Source organism: Anabrus simplex, chromosome 6, assembly GCF_040414725.1.
Source record: "Anabrus simplex isolate iqAnaSimp1 chromosome 6, ASM4041472v1, whole genome shotgun sequence".
Classification (NCBI taxonomy): Eukaryota; Metazoa; Arthropoda; class Insecta; order Orthoptera; family Tettigoniidae; genus Anabrus; species Anabrus simplex.
In genome coordinates this window covers 61,061,514-61,078,768 of record NC_090270.1, presented here as the reverse complement: position 1 = coordinate 61,078,768, position 17,255 = coordinate 61,061,514, and the positions used below count along the sequence as shown (strand labels likewise).

General features: G+C 39.2%; 1 protein-coding gene across 1 annotated transcript in view; it reads left to right on the top strand.

Annotated features, from left to right (window-relative positions):
• The window catches only part of LOC137501282 (Golgi integral membrane protein 4-like), a 125,959-nt gene that overhangs the window by 37,479 nt on the left and 71,225 nt on the right, over window positions 1-17,255 (top strand). Inside the window, exon 4 of the mRNA XM_068228225.1 lies at window positions 5,225-5,371. Coding sequence (XP_068084326.1) covers window positions 5,225-5,371 — 147 coding nt within the window. The remainder of the gene's footprint in view (window positions 1-5,224; window positions 5,372-17,255) is intronic.

The following is a 17,255-nucleotide window of genomic DNA, read 5'->3' as shown; positions in this document are numbered from 1 at the left end:
CATGCTAGGAAAAAGTTTCGCATCGAGAAATATTATATAGTATTATATATTGTGTGTGTGACACAGTTGTTGGCGTAAGATAATAAAGGTTTAGAAAATTCATATCGATTGATCATATTATTTAAAGATAAAAACTTCATTGTTCCGTATTGAAATTATTGATGTTAAAAATTAAATAATTGAAAAGGAGGTTCAACCTATTCAATACTTAAAAGAAGGAAATGCAGTAATCACATTCCTATTTAAATGGGACCGGTTTCGACCTTAGTCCAGGTCATCATCAGCCGTAAAAAGATGTACAATGTTTATGAATATTGGAGGTCAGTTTCACACTTTGATAGGCACAAAGACACGACACCACATTCTGTATGCACAAAGTCACAACACTATCAACTAATAAACGAAGATCAAAAATAACTAGAAGACGCAGACGAATAGATTTGTAGTAGAAAGCCGCCAGCTCCTGGTGATCATTTCCGTTCAGTTGGCAGTATTACCGGAATTGGCAGTGCTCCCTCCTTACTCCGCAACCTAGTACACAAATCTATCACTAAAAAGTGCGTGTACAATATGTAAGGCGCTGTATCAGTCACAAAAATCAGAAAATCATCATACCTTACACCCTCAGGCCATAATAGTCCCATTGATTTATCGAAGAGGGAACATATTGTAGAATGGTTCACAGATTGCAAATCTTCGGTCGTGAGCAAAAATATTTTTCCAGGCCTATCTACTTCTAACGTACCCACGATAACACTGGAAATGTAACGGCCCTCTACTTCACTGGTTTCATCAATTGAAACAAATATTTTGTTTCCGCAGACTTCTTCTCTGATATTCCTTATTGTGTCATCATAGCATTGGGATACATAGTTCTTTCTCAGAGTAGACTCATCCGGAATTACACGGCCCGTATACCTTTCTAAGAAATCTCTTAGTTTAATATCGTTCAATTTCCAGAGTGGAATGTTCGAAGAAACCAAAGCTTCACACAAGTCTTTAAAAAACACAGAGAAAGTACCGCCATTGGAGGATGACTGTGAGAGTTACAGTGGAGAAACTTCTGGTTTGCTACTATTTTGGACACTAGGTATGTGCTTCTTTCAGCCGATATGTTGCTGAATGGTAAATCTCCTATCTCCTGCCACTTTCACTTCACTTTGCAGAAAAAAATTTCACCATTGGTGGTAAAAATATCCTCGCCGAACTCCAAAATGATTTGTTTGAAATGAACAGCCCTAAATGACTTTAACTTCGGCATTTTAAATACATTCCAAACAATCGTGGCCGATAACACAAATCCACTAAGCACACTTATGTTTGTACTGAGGTTCTTAACCAGACTGGCATTACTGGGCCTACTGTTGTCTGTCTTCCTACCCCCTCGATTTCAACATCGCTTCCGGATTAGCTGCAAGCACAGGTGTGTCTCCTGGAATGTGGATATTCCAAGAAATAAGGGTTGAACAAAGTTGTGAAGATTCTCATGTCTTCATATTCAACCTCATTTTCAGTTCCAATAATATCCAGTACCACATGCAAAAATGCATCATAAACCATTAAGAATGTGAGAAAATTACTCAAAATGTATAAAATATTCTAATAAATTCCATGATATAATAATGATGCAGAAAGCAAGAAAATGACCTAAATATAAGATACTTAGAAAAATGATGAAAAAATGACTTAATAAATGAGGGGTTTGGGTGTAAAACATGGTAAGTGACAATTTTTGCAATATTGAGATATTGAATGTAAAACATGGTATCTGACCTTCTAGTTTGAAAGGAGCGGTTAGTTTTTTTGGTATATCAACAGATGGTAGCAGTATGCAGACTTATTTTTCCTGGTAACTCCAAACCAGTGAATGTTAAAACATGGTATGTGAGATAAAATGGCTACTAGCAAGAAGTTGGAGTTTGATAGAGAAAAGGAAGTGTGCAATGCTGCAATGTTTGAACAGCTTCTAGTGAGTGATTAAGACTGTGATGTTTCTTATAAGGATCCAGCCTATCAAACAGAGGAAAATGAAAATGAACACTACACTGTTAATATCCAAAATGAGGTAAGAAGATTTTATAACCTCACTTTTCCCGCTTGCAAGTATATGTTGGTATCTACTGCAGTTACCATGTTGTACATGCATTGGGGTATCTACTGTAGATACCATGTTATTCTTGCACAGAGTGATCATATTACATTCCAAAAAAGGAGGATGGATTGCATAAAATTTTGTGCAGGTTTGAAATTAAGGTTTTTATTGTGAAAACATGTATTTTAATTATAAATTTGTTAATGTTTAATTTATTTTTCTGTGATGATCCTGTCACTGATGACACAGATGCTAGAGAAGAAAGATGTGGGAGAAAAAAGAAACAGGTTTGAATCAGCAACAAAAACGTTGAGAAGATCGCAAGGAAGGTCCACCTTACTTGCAGAAATGAGGAAAGAAGCAAGAGACAAAACGTCATCAGCAGGTCCCAGCTGTAAATGCAAGAAAGTATGCCTTCAGATATTCAATGAAGATGGCAGAAGGGACATCTTTCAGAACTTCTTGCATATGGGAAATTATGATTTTCAGATATACTCTTCCAGTTCTACAAAAGAGACCCTATCTAATAGATGCAAGCAAATAGTAGTTCTGATATGTGTGTACCACAAGCATGTATAACATGGTATCCACTGTTTTCAGTGTTTTGTACTGGTTGATATTGGTGTTTTTCAAAGAGTAAAAAAATACTTTGTGTATGATATTAGTAGCATTGCCTTATGCAAAATCCAATTAAACAGTAAGGCGAATATTAAACTGCTGACTGTTCTAAATGTGTAGTTATATTTTTGTAAATGTTTGCCTTCCCGGTAACACCAAAGAACTAAAATGTCAGTTACCATGTTTTACACCTGAACCCCTCAAATATGCATTTCTGTAATATGGGGGCAGCAGTGTCTGTGGTGAACCGTTTTAAAGATGACATGTCATCAGAATCTGGGCCCTGCTAATTAAAAATATGTTTATTGTAATGTTGATGGGCTGAGTGGCTCAGACAGTTGAGGCGCTGGCCTTCTGACTCTAACTTGGCAGGTTCGATCCTGGCTCAGTCTGGTGGTATTTGAACGTGTTCAAATACCACAGCCCTGTGTCGATAGATTTACTGGCATGTAAAAGAACTCCTGCAAGACTAAATTCCGGCACCTCTGCACCTCCGAAAACCGTAAAAGTAGTTAGTGGGACGTAAAGCAATTATTATTATTATTATTATTATTATTATTATTATTATTATTATTATTATTATTATTATTATTATTATTATTATTATTATGTGCGTATGGACCCAATGGATCACGCAAAGCTCTAACGATTCTGTTTTCTGAGTTGCCAAACAGCTCTCATCCTTTCTCCGTGGATCCTTTTTCCTGTCCACTTTGCTCCAGTCTTCTTTTTCACTTCGTTCTCTGGTTGCACTTTCCATCCATTAAGTTTTTTCCTATAAAGGTTTCTGTCCGCAGTGTCATTTGGGTTTATCTGGGCTTTTTCCAGATCCTTCTTCACTTCTAGTACCCATGGAATATTTTTTAGATGTTCTATGTAGGTGAGAATCTTGTGTGTCAGTCTACTTGCCGGCAATCTGTGGACGTGCCCATAGAATTTCAGACGTCTTTTACGGATGTCTGCTGCAATGTTGGAATGCTCTTCTGTCTCTCTGCGTAACCTCAGTCTATATCCATCTTCTGTTTTTCGGGGGCCGAGAATTTTCCTCAGGATTCTCCTTTCCTCTTTTAAATTATTTTCTAGGTCACCTTTCCCGTTTAGTGTAAGGGTCTCACTGGCATATAAGACTTCGGGCTTTATTACTGTATTATAGTGTCTGATCTTTGCATGGCGGGACAAGCACTTTTTATTGTATATGTTGTGAACCCTACCGTAGGCTTTCCGAAATTTTTGTAGGCGAATTTTCTGGGCAACCTTCTCGCCTCCCGTTGGTTCAAGTATTTCTCCCAAGTACTTGAAGTGTGGTACTCGGTTGATTTGCCCATGTGTCGTGTTCAAAGTCTGGATGTCAAGTTTTGAGCAGAAGAACTTGGTCTTTTCAAAGGAAATTTGTAGGCCAACCTTTCCAGCACATTCGCTAAGGGTTTCAATTTGTTTAACGGCTGTGAATACATCATCTGTAAGTATGGCCAGGTCATCTGCAAAAGCGAGGCATGATATCTCAATACCGTCTTTGGGTCGTCCTAGTTGTATGGGGCGCCAGTATCCCATGTCTTTCAATACCTTTTCCCACTCGCGGATGACTTTGTCTAGGACGAGGTTGAAAAGAAGCGGAGATAAGCCGTCACCTTGTTGGACGCCAGTTTTAATCGGGAATGGTTCAGAGATCTCCCCCATGAATTTAACTTTTGAGATAGTGTCAGTGTGTGTTGCCTTGATGAGGTTGAGGGTCTTGGAATCAAGCCCCAGTTCCTCAAGAATAACGAAGAGAGACTGTCGATCAACCGAGTCGTACGCTTTCCTGAAGTCAACAAAAATGCAGATGACCGGTTTGTTCCTCAATGCTTTGTATTTAAGTGTTGCCTTCAAGTTGAATATTTGTTCTGCACACGAGCGACCAGGGCGGAAGCCTGCTTGATATTCGCCAATACTTTGTTCAAGTTGTTCTTGCGTTCTCTTCAAAAGGCAAGCTGAAAGAATTTTGTAAGTCACTTGGAGAAGAGAAATGCCCCTGTAATTGTTTACGTCGGTCTTATCTCCCTTTTTGTGTAATGGGTGGATGAGGGCGCACTTCCAGTCCTGAGGTAATTCTTCCGATTGCCAGATATCTGTGATGATTTGAGTGAGCTCCTGGAGGGAGTTAGGTCCAAGATTTTTCAGAAGTTCCGCAATGATGCCATCTTCTCCGGAGGTCCTATTGTTTTTAAGTTTGAGGATGTGGCCGCGGATTTCTTCCTCTGTCGGTGGTGGAGATTATTATTATTATTATTATTATTATTATTATTATTATTATTATTATTGTAGTAGTGCTAGTGTAAATCACTTTTATAATAATGATTTGACATTTTTATGGGATTTTTTACTAGTACACAAATTGGTGAATATTACTGTTGACTTGTTCTCCTGAACTATGTCATGTGACATTGAATAAGGCTGAACAAAAAGCGGTTTTTCTCACATATATAACTTAGGAAGCTCGTTTTTATTTCAGTATCCTTTGATCATTTGTTTCAGTCTCATTCCCTGCGTCTGGAAGGTGAAAATGACAGGTTACAGAAACAGAACATGGAATTGGCAACCCATGTACAAGATCTCGCCAATCATCCAAATCTCTTGGAGAAGAACATCAATCAGTGCAATCACAAAATAACTGAGCTCAAAGTAAACTATTTCCTTCCATTATTTTATACTTTATTATTTAGTTTGTCCAGTGCCATTTAAAAGTGAAACATTTATGAAATGTATGATATTTATACCCTGTCCTTGAATATTCAGGAATATTTAAAACACTTTATTTAAAAAGAAATCAGGGAAATTACAACAAAATTTTGTAGTGACCTTTCCATAGTAATACATGGACCTAAGTTTTTATACTGAATATCGTGCAAAAGATATTTGGGATATTTTAGTTCTTTCCCCCCACTCCAAGTTGCTTTTATGTCACACCGACACAGACAGGTCTGTCCGACTCGTTGGCTGAACGGTCAGCATACTGGCCTTCGGTTCAGAGGGTCCCCGGGTTCGATTCCCGGCTGGGTCGGGGATTTTAACCGTAATTGGTTAATTCCAATGGCACGGGGGCTGGGTGTATGTGTTGTCTTCATCATCATTTCATCCTCATTACAACGCGCAGGTCGCCTACAGGCGTCAAATAGAAAGACGTGCACCTGGTGAGCCGAACCTGTCCTGGGATATCCCGGCACTAAAAGCCATACGACATTTCACAGACAGGTCGTATGGCGACAATGGGATATGAAAGGGCTAGGAGCGGGAAGGAAGCAGCCGTGGCCTTAATTAAGGTACAGCCTGGTGTGAAAATGGGAAACCACGGAAAACCATCTTCAGGGCTGCCGACAGTGGGGTTCGAATCCACTATCTCCCGAATACTGGATACTGGCCGCACTTAAGTGACTGCAGCTATCGAGTTCGGTACATTTCAGTTCAAAAGCATTGATCATTCTAGTGAAAAGCGTACATCGGATGTACTAGAACATCCTTCTAGGGACAATATCCTCAATCGTCCACTGAAGAAGAATGTGATAATATAGTTGGTGTTGCCAACATCGTGGTTTTCCCACTAAATCTGTGTTTTTATACTCTTTTTCAGCGGGTAAATTTTAACTTACAGTGGAAAATCTAGTCTTTTTCATGCTTATGTCAGTGGATATTTTTGTGTTTTTTCAGTTAAAATTTTATGCAATATAATAATTAACACCTTTTTTGAGACTCACAAATTTTCAGCAGGAATGACACATAGAAGGGCTATAGTGATTTCAGACAACTGAGAATGAATGAGTGAGTATTGGGCAGATCACAAGAACCAGACAGTACAACCTTCAAAGAGAAAGTGAATGTGAAATGACTCGGGTGGTCCAATGTGGCCAATAAAGTTAATAATAATAATAATAATAATAATAATAATAATAATAATAATAATAATAATAATAATAATCCACAGCCTGTTTACAGTCATTCGACCAGGTCAGGAATGGATTGAATGAAGCCCCCAATTCTAGCGGCGAGGATAGGAATTGTGCCGGTTGCCGAAGCCTGTCACACTCCTCTGGGGCAGTGATTAATGAATGACAGATGAAATTAAATAATATTGGAGAGTGTTGCTGGAATGAAAAATGACAGGGAAAACTGGAGTACCCAGAGAAACACCTGTCCTGCCTCTGCTTTGTCCAGCACAAATCTCACACAGAGTGACCGGGATTTGAACCACGGAACCTAGCGGTGAGAGGCCGGCGTGCTGCCACCTGAGCTACAGAGGCAATAATAATAATAATAATAATAATAATAATAATAATAATAATAATAATAATAATAATAATAATCCAACAAGGAGATGGGTTGTCCCTTTATTATTTAATCTTGTTTTGGAAAAGGTGATTAGGACTTAGGAAAAAGAAGTTAAAGGAGTAACCCTTGGCAGATTACATGAAAACACAATGAATTTACAGTGTTTGGCCTTCGTTGATGACTTAGCAGTGTTATCCAATAACAGACAGGAAGTGATTGCATCCATTGAAATACTCCATGAAATTGCATCCAGAACAGGACTCCAGATCTCATACCAGAAAACTCACTACATGGAAGGTTCCCTTCGGTACCTAGATGGACAGCCAATGAAAACCCAATATTGCAAAATATCCCAAGTGTCTAAATTCAGTTACCTGGGAGAAGTCATCCAACCTTCAGGACTCAATCCTGAAGCAAACAAAGAAAGGATCTCTATACTACAAAGAGCATACAGACTCATTTGGAGACATTATAACACTGTAATCAAGCCTGAAGCACTATATGCATCTGAAACACTGATCATTGGGGGCAGATCATTGATTAAAGATGTAGAAAAGCAAGAAAGAAAAATCTTAAGGAAAATTTTTGGACCAGTCTGTACAGGGGGAATTTGGATGATTAGAAAATCTCATGATCTGTATCAATACTCAGAGAAAAATCTCAGACACATTTAGGAATAGACGTTTAAAATTTTATGGGCATATTATTAGAATGAGTAATCAAAGATTGACCAAAATAATTTTGAACCTAGCCCTATCAATGAAAGTAAAAAACAATTGGCTGCTCGAAGTTGGAAAAGATTTTCAGGAAATAGGCATCACAGATGACGTTGTGTTAGACAGATCTATGTTCAGAAAATTAGTCGACAATCACCGCTTTAAACATCATCCAAGCACTACCTCCTACAAAATTTGGTCAGAAGATTGCAAGAAAAGCCACAGCAAGAAGATGAATAGATTTTGGGAGAAGAGAAAAGGCAACGACAACAGCTAAAAATGCTTAATCGCGCTCCTTAGTTGGGCATAACAAAGAAATAATAATAATAATTAAACCAGCTCTTCTACATGGATGACATCAAATTATATGCAACAAAAACAGATCCCAAATGACTTCCCTCATCAATATTACAAAAAAACCATTTCCAAAGATATCTGCATGGAATTTGGTATGAGCAAATGCAAAATAAATAGAATTAAAAAGGGGCAATGGTATAGGACAGACGTAATAACAATTCCAGCTGATCAAAAAATTGAAAGCATGGAAAAAATGAAACATATAAGTATCTAGGCTTTGAGCAATCAATGAAGATCGAAAATAAACTTCAGAAAGAAAAACTCATGCAGAAATTTCAGCACAGACTCCGCCTCATCTTAAAAACTAAGCTTAATGCTTCCAACTTATCAAAGGCAATCAATACATATGTTGTAACTGCACTGACACACTCATTTGGCATTCTAAACTGGTCTCAAACAGATCTAGAAAACATCAATCGCACAATAAGGACAATGCTTACTGAACACTAAATGAAGCATGCTAATTCAAGCATAGAGAGGGTTACAATGCTGAGAAGAGAGGGGGGTTATAGCTCTACACAACCAACAAGTAATAAACCTGAGGAAATACTTCCATTGTCGGACAGATGACAGCATTCTGCATAAAGCTGTGGTTGAAGCAGATCTAAACTACACCCCTCTGAATTTACAAGAACACCACATAAATATCAAAGACACCAACATCCTGCACAGGGAAAAGATAGAGAGAGATGGGATAGTAAAGAACTTCATGGAAGGTACTACAACCAGAGCAATGATGACAACATTGATGAACAACTTTCAAACTCATGGCCCCCTTTCTTCTCAGCATGGGAGAGTTATTTCCAGTAACTGAGGGATTCAGCCAGGCGATCCAAGATAAAGTGATCTCAACAAGGAGTTATAGGAAATCCATCCTTAAAGATCTTACTACTAAGAATGATGAGTGCAGGAAATGCAACAGCAACCCAGAAACTATTGAGCACATCATCAGCAACTGCAGATTACTAGCGCCAACGTCGTACACTGACAGACATAATGATGAGCCAAAGTTATACATCAAGAAATTGCCCTGACCCGATCTTTGATCCAGAACAGAGTGCCTTACTACAAATACTCCCCACTAAGTGTACTGGAAAATAAAAATTTTAAACTATACTGAGATCGAACGATACAAACAGATAAAACAATTCCGCACAATAGACCAGACATAACATTAACATATAAAAAGAACAACACACATATCTCATTGACATCGCTATCCCAAAAGACCACAATATGAAACAGAAATACAGGGAGAAGGTCGATAAATATACCCTTCTGGCTATGGAAGTAGCAAGAATCTGGAAACAAGACAGAGTGACAATTCTTCCTTTCCTCCCTTCTCCCACTGGACTCACACCAAAATCATTTCCAGAAAACTTAATGAAACTACAGCTCCCCATCTTCACTCACAATGTGGTACAGAAGCCTGCAATTTTAAAGACCTGCAACATTGTCAGAACATTCCTGAATGTTCAGTGCGACCATAAATTGAAAAGGCTGCAACCTCTACAACGAAGAGAATAATGAAGGCGTATATTGTAAAGTTATATAAGTTATAACTGAGCTCTATTTCTTATATGTAAAATATCAAAATACATGCTATATTACCAACTATAAAGTTGTAAAATAAATAATGATAATAATCCCTCAGGGGAGCCTGTTAACCTCTGGAAGGCACGTCCCCAGGTGGCGGATAGGGGGCCTACAGCAATGTGGGCTGATGAAAATACCTTGGAAATGAACCCGTGGACCAACAGGCAGTCCAACTCCTGGGGGCTTTACAATACTGGGACACCCTCTCTCCAGGGATCATAAATATGGGGGGCCCTAACACAGGGTGATGTGTGAAGACCCCAACGACATCAGCAGCAGAGACGATAGTCTTCGGTATGGTGGTGATGGCGGAAGGGGCAGCCCTGTACTTGGGGATTAATATGAGTACAACTGGTCAACGGCTTCCAAGGCAAAAGAAGATGTTTAGTACTATCTCAACGGCAAGGAAGGCGGAAGAACCACAGCGGGGAAGATTGGTCTCCATAGCTGAACAGGCAACTAATCTAAGGGAGTATACCCTGAAATTAAACCTACAGGATCTCTCAATCTCAGTAGTAACATGAATAGGATGTAATAACCCTAATCCACCCAACACAGTTTTCAACTAAAGCATGGAGGTCAAACATACGGAAATGATTACCCCAGGTGGTACCCAATCCACCGTCACTTTCAGTGACATTGTGGGCCTTCGGATTCTGGGGAGCCCACACCTACGCACTACAAGGATGAGTCAAACCATCCTGAAACCTCTTGCAACAAGATACGGCATAAACAACCCAACTACTTTGTCATGTTGAATGTCAACTCCCTAATCAAGATAGGTAAAATGAAACATCTAACAGACACTTTTACACAGCACCAGATTCTGAGTGCAAGAAACCAGATATTCTGATGAATATGCATTCGAATCTCAGGGATACCGGATCTTCAAGGGAAAAGTGCGGCGTTGGAAGGTAAAGAACATCCCTAATTTGGGGACTGGCTTCATTGTCAGCCACAAAATACTGGAATCAGTTATAGACTTCCATTTGCCCAATAGCAGAGTATCTCTACTAACATTTCGGTGCACCAATAAGGTCTACACAGTTGTGAATGTACATGCACCCATTAACCAGTACAACAAGTGGAATCCTGAAGGCACAGACAAGTTTCGGGAAGAACTCAAAGATAAACACATAGTGGGAGAATACCCAGCTCACATGCAGACCAACAGAAATGGAGAACGACTTGTTGGACTCTGTCAAACTTTTCATCTAGTAATGAAATCAATGGTTTTCAAACATTCATCAAGAAAGCAGAAGACATGGATTTCACCAAACAAACTCCTGGGAGAATTTCAGATAGATCATGTGGCCATTTCACGGAAGTTCTGTAGTGAAATAGAAAACGTCAGGATACTAATAGGGGCGAATCTGGACTCAGACCACTACCTCTCCAAAATAAAATTTTGGTTCTTACCCAGAAACACAAGAAGAGCAAGAACACCCATACTCACTAACTTTGACCTGGAGACACTGAAATCAAGCTACATGATTACAGAGATAATGGAAGTGCTAGAATACGAGAGTTACAAACATGGACCATCTACGGGACAACTTAGTCAAAGTTGCTACAGAAGAAACACATCTAGTGGACCAGTATCTGTGACCAAGAGATCGCACAGAGAGAGGTAGCTTGGCTATGATGGAACTCACAAAAGTCCCAAGCAAATAGGGATAAGTTAATAGAGCAGCGTCAACTAACTGCCAGAATCATCAGACAGGTTAGCGTCAATACACCCAGGACCAATTAACGCAATTGGATGAAGACTTTAAGAAGAACAACTCCAGAAACTTCTACAAGACCTTCAAACAAAACCTCAGGCACTAGCACTATACCCCACCCAGCCCACACTTCAGGGCACCAGATGGGAACTTAGCCTATAATGACAAAGACAGCTGTCACTTATTGGTCAAATACTTTGAGAATCTCCTTAGCTGCAAGTCCCCTAAGACTTCCTTTGTCTACCAAGACAGATCCAGACAACCAAACTCTCTTCCTCCAACAGAAGAAGAAGTAACAAACAGCATCCAATCTCTGAAAAATAACAAATCACCGGAAAAGAAGATGCAATAGTTGCCGGGGATAAATCAATCAGCAAGTTGACAGAGATCCTACAGAACATCTGGGAAATTAGAGGCTATCAGATGACTGGACATCTGCTCTGATCCACTCCTTACACAAGAAGGGTGACTTGACTGACATGAACAGCTATACAGGGATCTCACTGATACAGTTACCTACAAGATATTATCTAAGGCCCTATTGAACAGAGCCGAATCTCAATTGGATCCACAACTGGGGGAATACCAAGATGCTTTCACAAAAGGACGTTCTTGTGCTGAACAGATCCTCAACTCGAAATCGGTGCTAATGCAAGTTACACTAGCGGGCAAGAAGTATGTACAGTAAAACCTCCCTATAACGGACACCTTCGGGACCGAAAAAAATGTCCGTTATGAAGGGGTGTCCGCCCGCGAGAGGTTATGAAACCGGTACCATTAAACATAAGTTGGAACACAATAACCCATGTATAGTATGTGTTAACAATTCTCGCAAATGTACCTTTAATTGTATACTGTATACAGTATTGTACAATATACTGCTCTGTACTCACATGAGAAAGTTGTAGATGGGCTGCTGCAGATGCGATGCACTGTATTAAAGAGACAAAAACACTTCTATGGAAACCTCTATTGAGCACACTGTACACTATTACCGTTCACCATGTTAAAATTAAAAAGAACGTATGAGTTTTTGAAACGTCAAATCAGTATGTAGATGTAGCAATATCTAGCACAGTACAGTAAAACATTAGCTCTTGAAAAAATCCTTAATGTTCGTTTGTTTTGTCCATTTCGGTTTAGCAATGATGTTTTCACTATGTGCAATTAAATCCTGGGTCAAATTTACACCTTTTTCATCGTTTTGTTTACAATAAAATTCTTTCAGTCGCTTAACAATGCCGAGAGCCTCACTGTACGAGGTTATTGGCAGCACATTCATTTCCGTATTTTCTTCAAAGTCGTCATTAGCATCATCTTCACTCCCGCTTTCGTCAGAATCTTCATTTTTGTCCCTCTTCCCTTGGATTGACTGAAGAATCATTTTCGTGTTTCCACTCTCACACTCTGTTGGAATATCTGAATCAATTTCGATATAGGTGTTCACTTGTACACTGTAACCTGCTGCATTAATCAACTCTTGTGTTGTTTCTATGCTGTCAGGAAGGGTATCCGATTCTATTTCGGGATGTCCACCACTAGCGGGAAACCCAGCTTTCAGAAAGCAGTCACGAATTGTTGAGGCCGTGACGTTTTTCCATGCATTGGTTATCCGTGAAATTGCTTGGAGAACATTCAGCCCCTTTGTCAGTGTTTGAAGGGTTACTTCATTCCCGTTAAGTTCTGATACTATGTGCTTCATCACTAACTGTCTGTACATAACCTTGAAGTTCTGGATCACTCCTTGGTCAAGCGGCTGAGAAACTGATGTTACATTTGGTGGGAGAAAGACGATCTTCACATTTTGCAACTTAATTGTATCCGGATGCGATGCTGCATTATCGAGGAATAATAACACTTTTTGCCCCTGGCGTCTAATTTTTCTGTCCAATTGTCCTAGCCACTCTGTCATTATTTCTCTGGTCATCCATGCTTTCCTATTCGCTTTCCATTCAATGCCAAACTTCGTAACGTCCATATTTTTAAAACACTTTGGTTTTGCAGCTTTTCCTATCACAAGGGGCTCCTCTCGTTCTCCACCCATACTTGCACATAACAAGACAGTATGACCTTCTTTCACAACTTTTCCACCAGTACAACGATTTCCTTTGAAACACAAAGTTTTGTCGGGTAAAGCACGGAAAAATAATCCAGTTTCATCGGCATTCAAAATATTTTCCGGAGCATACCCGTCTATGATTGAAGGTATTTTTTCTTGCCAGTTGTCAACAATCTCCATATTAACACTGGATGATTCTCCGCAAATCACTCTGAAGTTGATACCATGTCGCTTTCTGAATCTTTCTAGCCAGCCATTCGAGGCTTTGAAATTTCCAATACCTAATTCTGTCGCGAATTCTAACGCTTTTGCTTGTATCATTGGTCCTGAGACAGGGACATTCTGACTTCTTATTTTAGCGAACCACTCTAGCGTTGCCTTGTCAATGAGAGCTCCACCACCACTTTGAAACAGTTTAATGCGCTGTTCGTTGCCATTTAAATGCCATTCTTTCACTAGTTCCTCTTGCTTTTTCACAATTTCAGCTGCCTGTGTCTTTCCAATCTTAAACAGTTCTGACAGTTTACGCACACCACACTTCTCACGTTTATGATAGTCTGTAATGCCTACCTTTTCTTTTAAAGTTAAAAACTTCCTCGGAGCCATGTTTACACACACTTACTAACATAAAATTGAACATATCAAAAGCCCACGAGTCAATGAAAAGTAACCTGACAGTGAAGGTACGAATTCCAGGGCTGTCGAGCATGTCAGATCACACAACTTCCAGAAGTGATAGCGTAGCATAGTGTTGCCTTCCAAGAATGTGTACAGCCAGGATCAAAAGTTACGGTGTCCGTGATTCTTGGAAGTACCGGCTGTGCAAAAAGTAAGCGAATACATACTGTACAGGACTCAAATACAGAATTTTTTTAAAAAGAAAGTGTCCGTTAGAGGAGGTTTAATTGGAGTTTCTCGTGGCTATGGTGTGTCCGTGTCCGTAATAAAGGGTGTCCGTATAAGAGGGGTAAATTACTCATACACAACATGGCATTTAATTACGGACCTAGAAAATCGTCCGCCAATGAGGGGTGTCCGCCGATGAGAGGTGTCCGTTAAGACAGGTTTTACTGTAGTCACCTGTGTTGACTTTACAAAAGCATACGACTCAGTAGACAGAACTACCCCCATGAGAATTCTGCAGGAAATGGGCCTGGACCAGAAGACCTATAAGCCTTATCTAGAACACCCTGAGTAATACGTGATCACGAGTGAAGTTCAGGGGAACACTTTCTGAAAGTTTTGAAATAAAAATAGGAGGTGACAGGGAGACGGACTCCCCCCCCCCCCTTCTTTTTAACTCTTCATTGGACAAGGTCATCAGAGTGTGCCATACCATATATGTCCCAAGTAGTAAAGTAGGTAATATGGTGTAATATTGTGCATTTAGTACAAGAAGGAGTCATGGTGCAATATAGAAGTTGCGTAATGCAAGATCTCGGCAGCACGTGGGATCAGAAATAACTTATCTTCCATAGTAACAGCGAGCAGCTCGGGTATTTCATATGATTCAATCGGGGAATTTACGAGAGTGTTTGAGAGCGGCCGATTCAAAAGAGACCATTCACAGCCCTGGAAGCGAAATTGCAGAATGAAGGGATATACAGAATAAATGAAGTCAGACTTACCAACTTCGAGATTTACAGTGCTGCACTATTCTTGATTTAATTAGTCAATCTGTTATAAAGCCATACTCCACGTTTTTGATGTGAAATAGAAGTAAGTCATATATTAAAAACTACCTGTAGACAGTTACAGTACTTAATTCTGAACTAATAAAGTAATAAATATATTTTTATTGAGTGAGCACTTTTGCTGAGCAAGCGGCTAAGCCATGGCGTCATCACATCAGTGAAATCCCCGATGGTATTACTAATACCGGAAGTTTGGTGAACACAGTAGCTTCAGGAGTTGGGACGATCATTCTGCTCTAAAGTCGCAAACCGCGCAGGTCAGTGTGCCTTATAGTAAGCCAGTGTTATATGGTAATATCATTAATAGTGACGATTTTTATCAACTAAGTAGACATACTTATTGTGAAAGCTGAAACCTTATTTTATGAGAATATGCAGTTACCTAAATGCAAGTGATATAATGTAATTACGAAAGTGTATTATACAGTTAACAAAGCAATTACCTTTGCTATAGATAAGATCACGTATGATGTTGCAGTATGCCAGAGTGCGGTTTTGGCACGGGATTGTCAATAACTAAAACAATATTTATTATCGATATCTCCAAACCTGTGTATGTAATTTGCATCCGTATAGTGCAAATACTGTGATCAGTACGCGTCGTGTATCACGAAGAACATGTGCGAATCATCATTTATCGGTTCGGTATAAATTAATGGTGTGTGTGGAGCACCATTTCTCAAAGATGATGGAAGAAGAAAAGACCAGCAGTGTAATTTGTAACACCATACAGTTTGTTGCAATAATGGCGTAATTTACGCAGACATAATGGCCTGGGACCAAGAGAATGCGGAGACGACACCAGTTAAGTTTATCTTGAAAGTTATAGGTATGCTTAGATAGAAAGAATTAGGTTTATTCGATCCTATTGTAGTTTAAATGTAAATGTCAGTCCTTTTGTGGCTGAGCTATGTTTTCTTTCTGTAAAGTAATGTCATGTTTCAGAGAAGATGCATGTTTGAACCCTGATGTTTGCTTATTATTTTATTTCCTTTTTATTAGATGGGAAAGAGGGAAATATTAGGTGTAGATGAGGATATTTGTTTTTCAAGAGGTAACTGTGTATTCCAGTTTTTGTAACAAGATATAGACTCTTGCATTAAGAAGGCTACACAGCCTAAAGCTTGTTTGGGAATAAATTTCAGCACGGAAGAGTTTAAAAAAAAAAAAAAAGCATGTAACTTGTTTACAGGAGTGCATGGCAGATGTAACCAGCGTGAAAGTACACCGTTGAACTAGTGTCTTTTAGATCGGCAACAAGGACTAGCTAATTGGTATTACATTGTGAAATTACGAGAAAAAAGGCAAGATTAGCCTGAAACTGAGATTATACAATGTGTGTTAATACAGGATGAAGGTGCCTGGTGATGAATAAAGGGGAAAATATAATGGTGTAGCTGCATGGTGAGAGAGAGGCTTGATTTGCCTTGAGTGTTCATTAATACTATAAGAGTCAAACTCTTGGACTCCGAGGTGTTAGGCCAGATGTGCCGTGTGTGATATGTAGTAGCTGTGTTAAATTGAGATGTGTATTTAAGGTTATATGAATGTGTATTGAGAAGCCTTAAGTTGAGTTCGAGGCCTATTGTTAGTTTAATGAACAGAGAAGTGATTTGCAGCATTAATATGTGTTCCCGATATATTAGAATCTCTCAGACAGGAATTACAAATCCAATTAGTTAGTGTCTTCTCTTGCGAGGCAGGATGTCTCATAGCTGGAGTATTAGAAATGTCAGTTGATTTATGATACAGCGTGCTAGGTGACGACCAACATGTGTAGCCGAGCCTGAAGTTCCGTGTTTTTTTTTAATATGAAGGAGTTTGGCATCTTATTACTTGTATTTCAGATAACGGATACACAGATGTTTTGTTTATTTTATTTGCATGAATTTTACAGGTTTCTTTGAAGTGTTTTGTTTATATCCAATTGTGTTACATGTATTTTTGCTTATTATGTCATTGTCATCGTTGATAAAGACTTTTTTTTAAATATGAGTCCGGAGCTCATTTTATTGGGAAGTAGGCTTTTGAGCCATCCAATTTAAAACAGAACGGTCTGTTAGTAAACTCAGTGTAGCTATAAGTTAGGGACCCTGG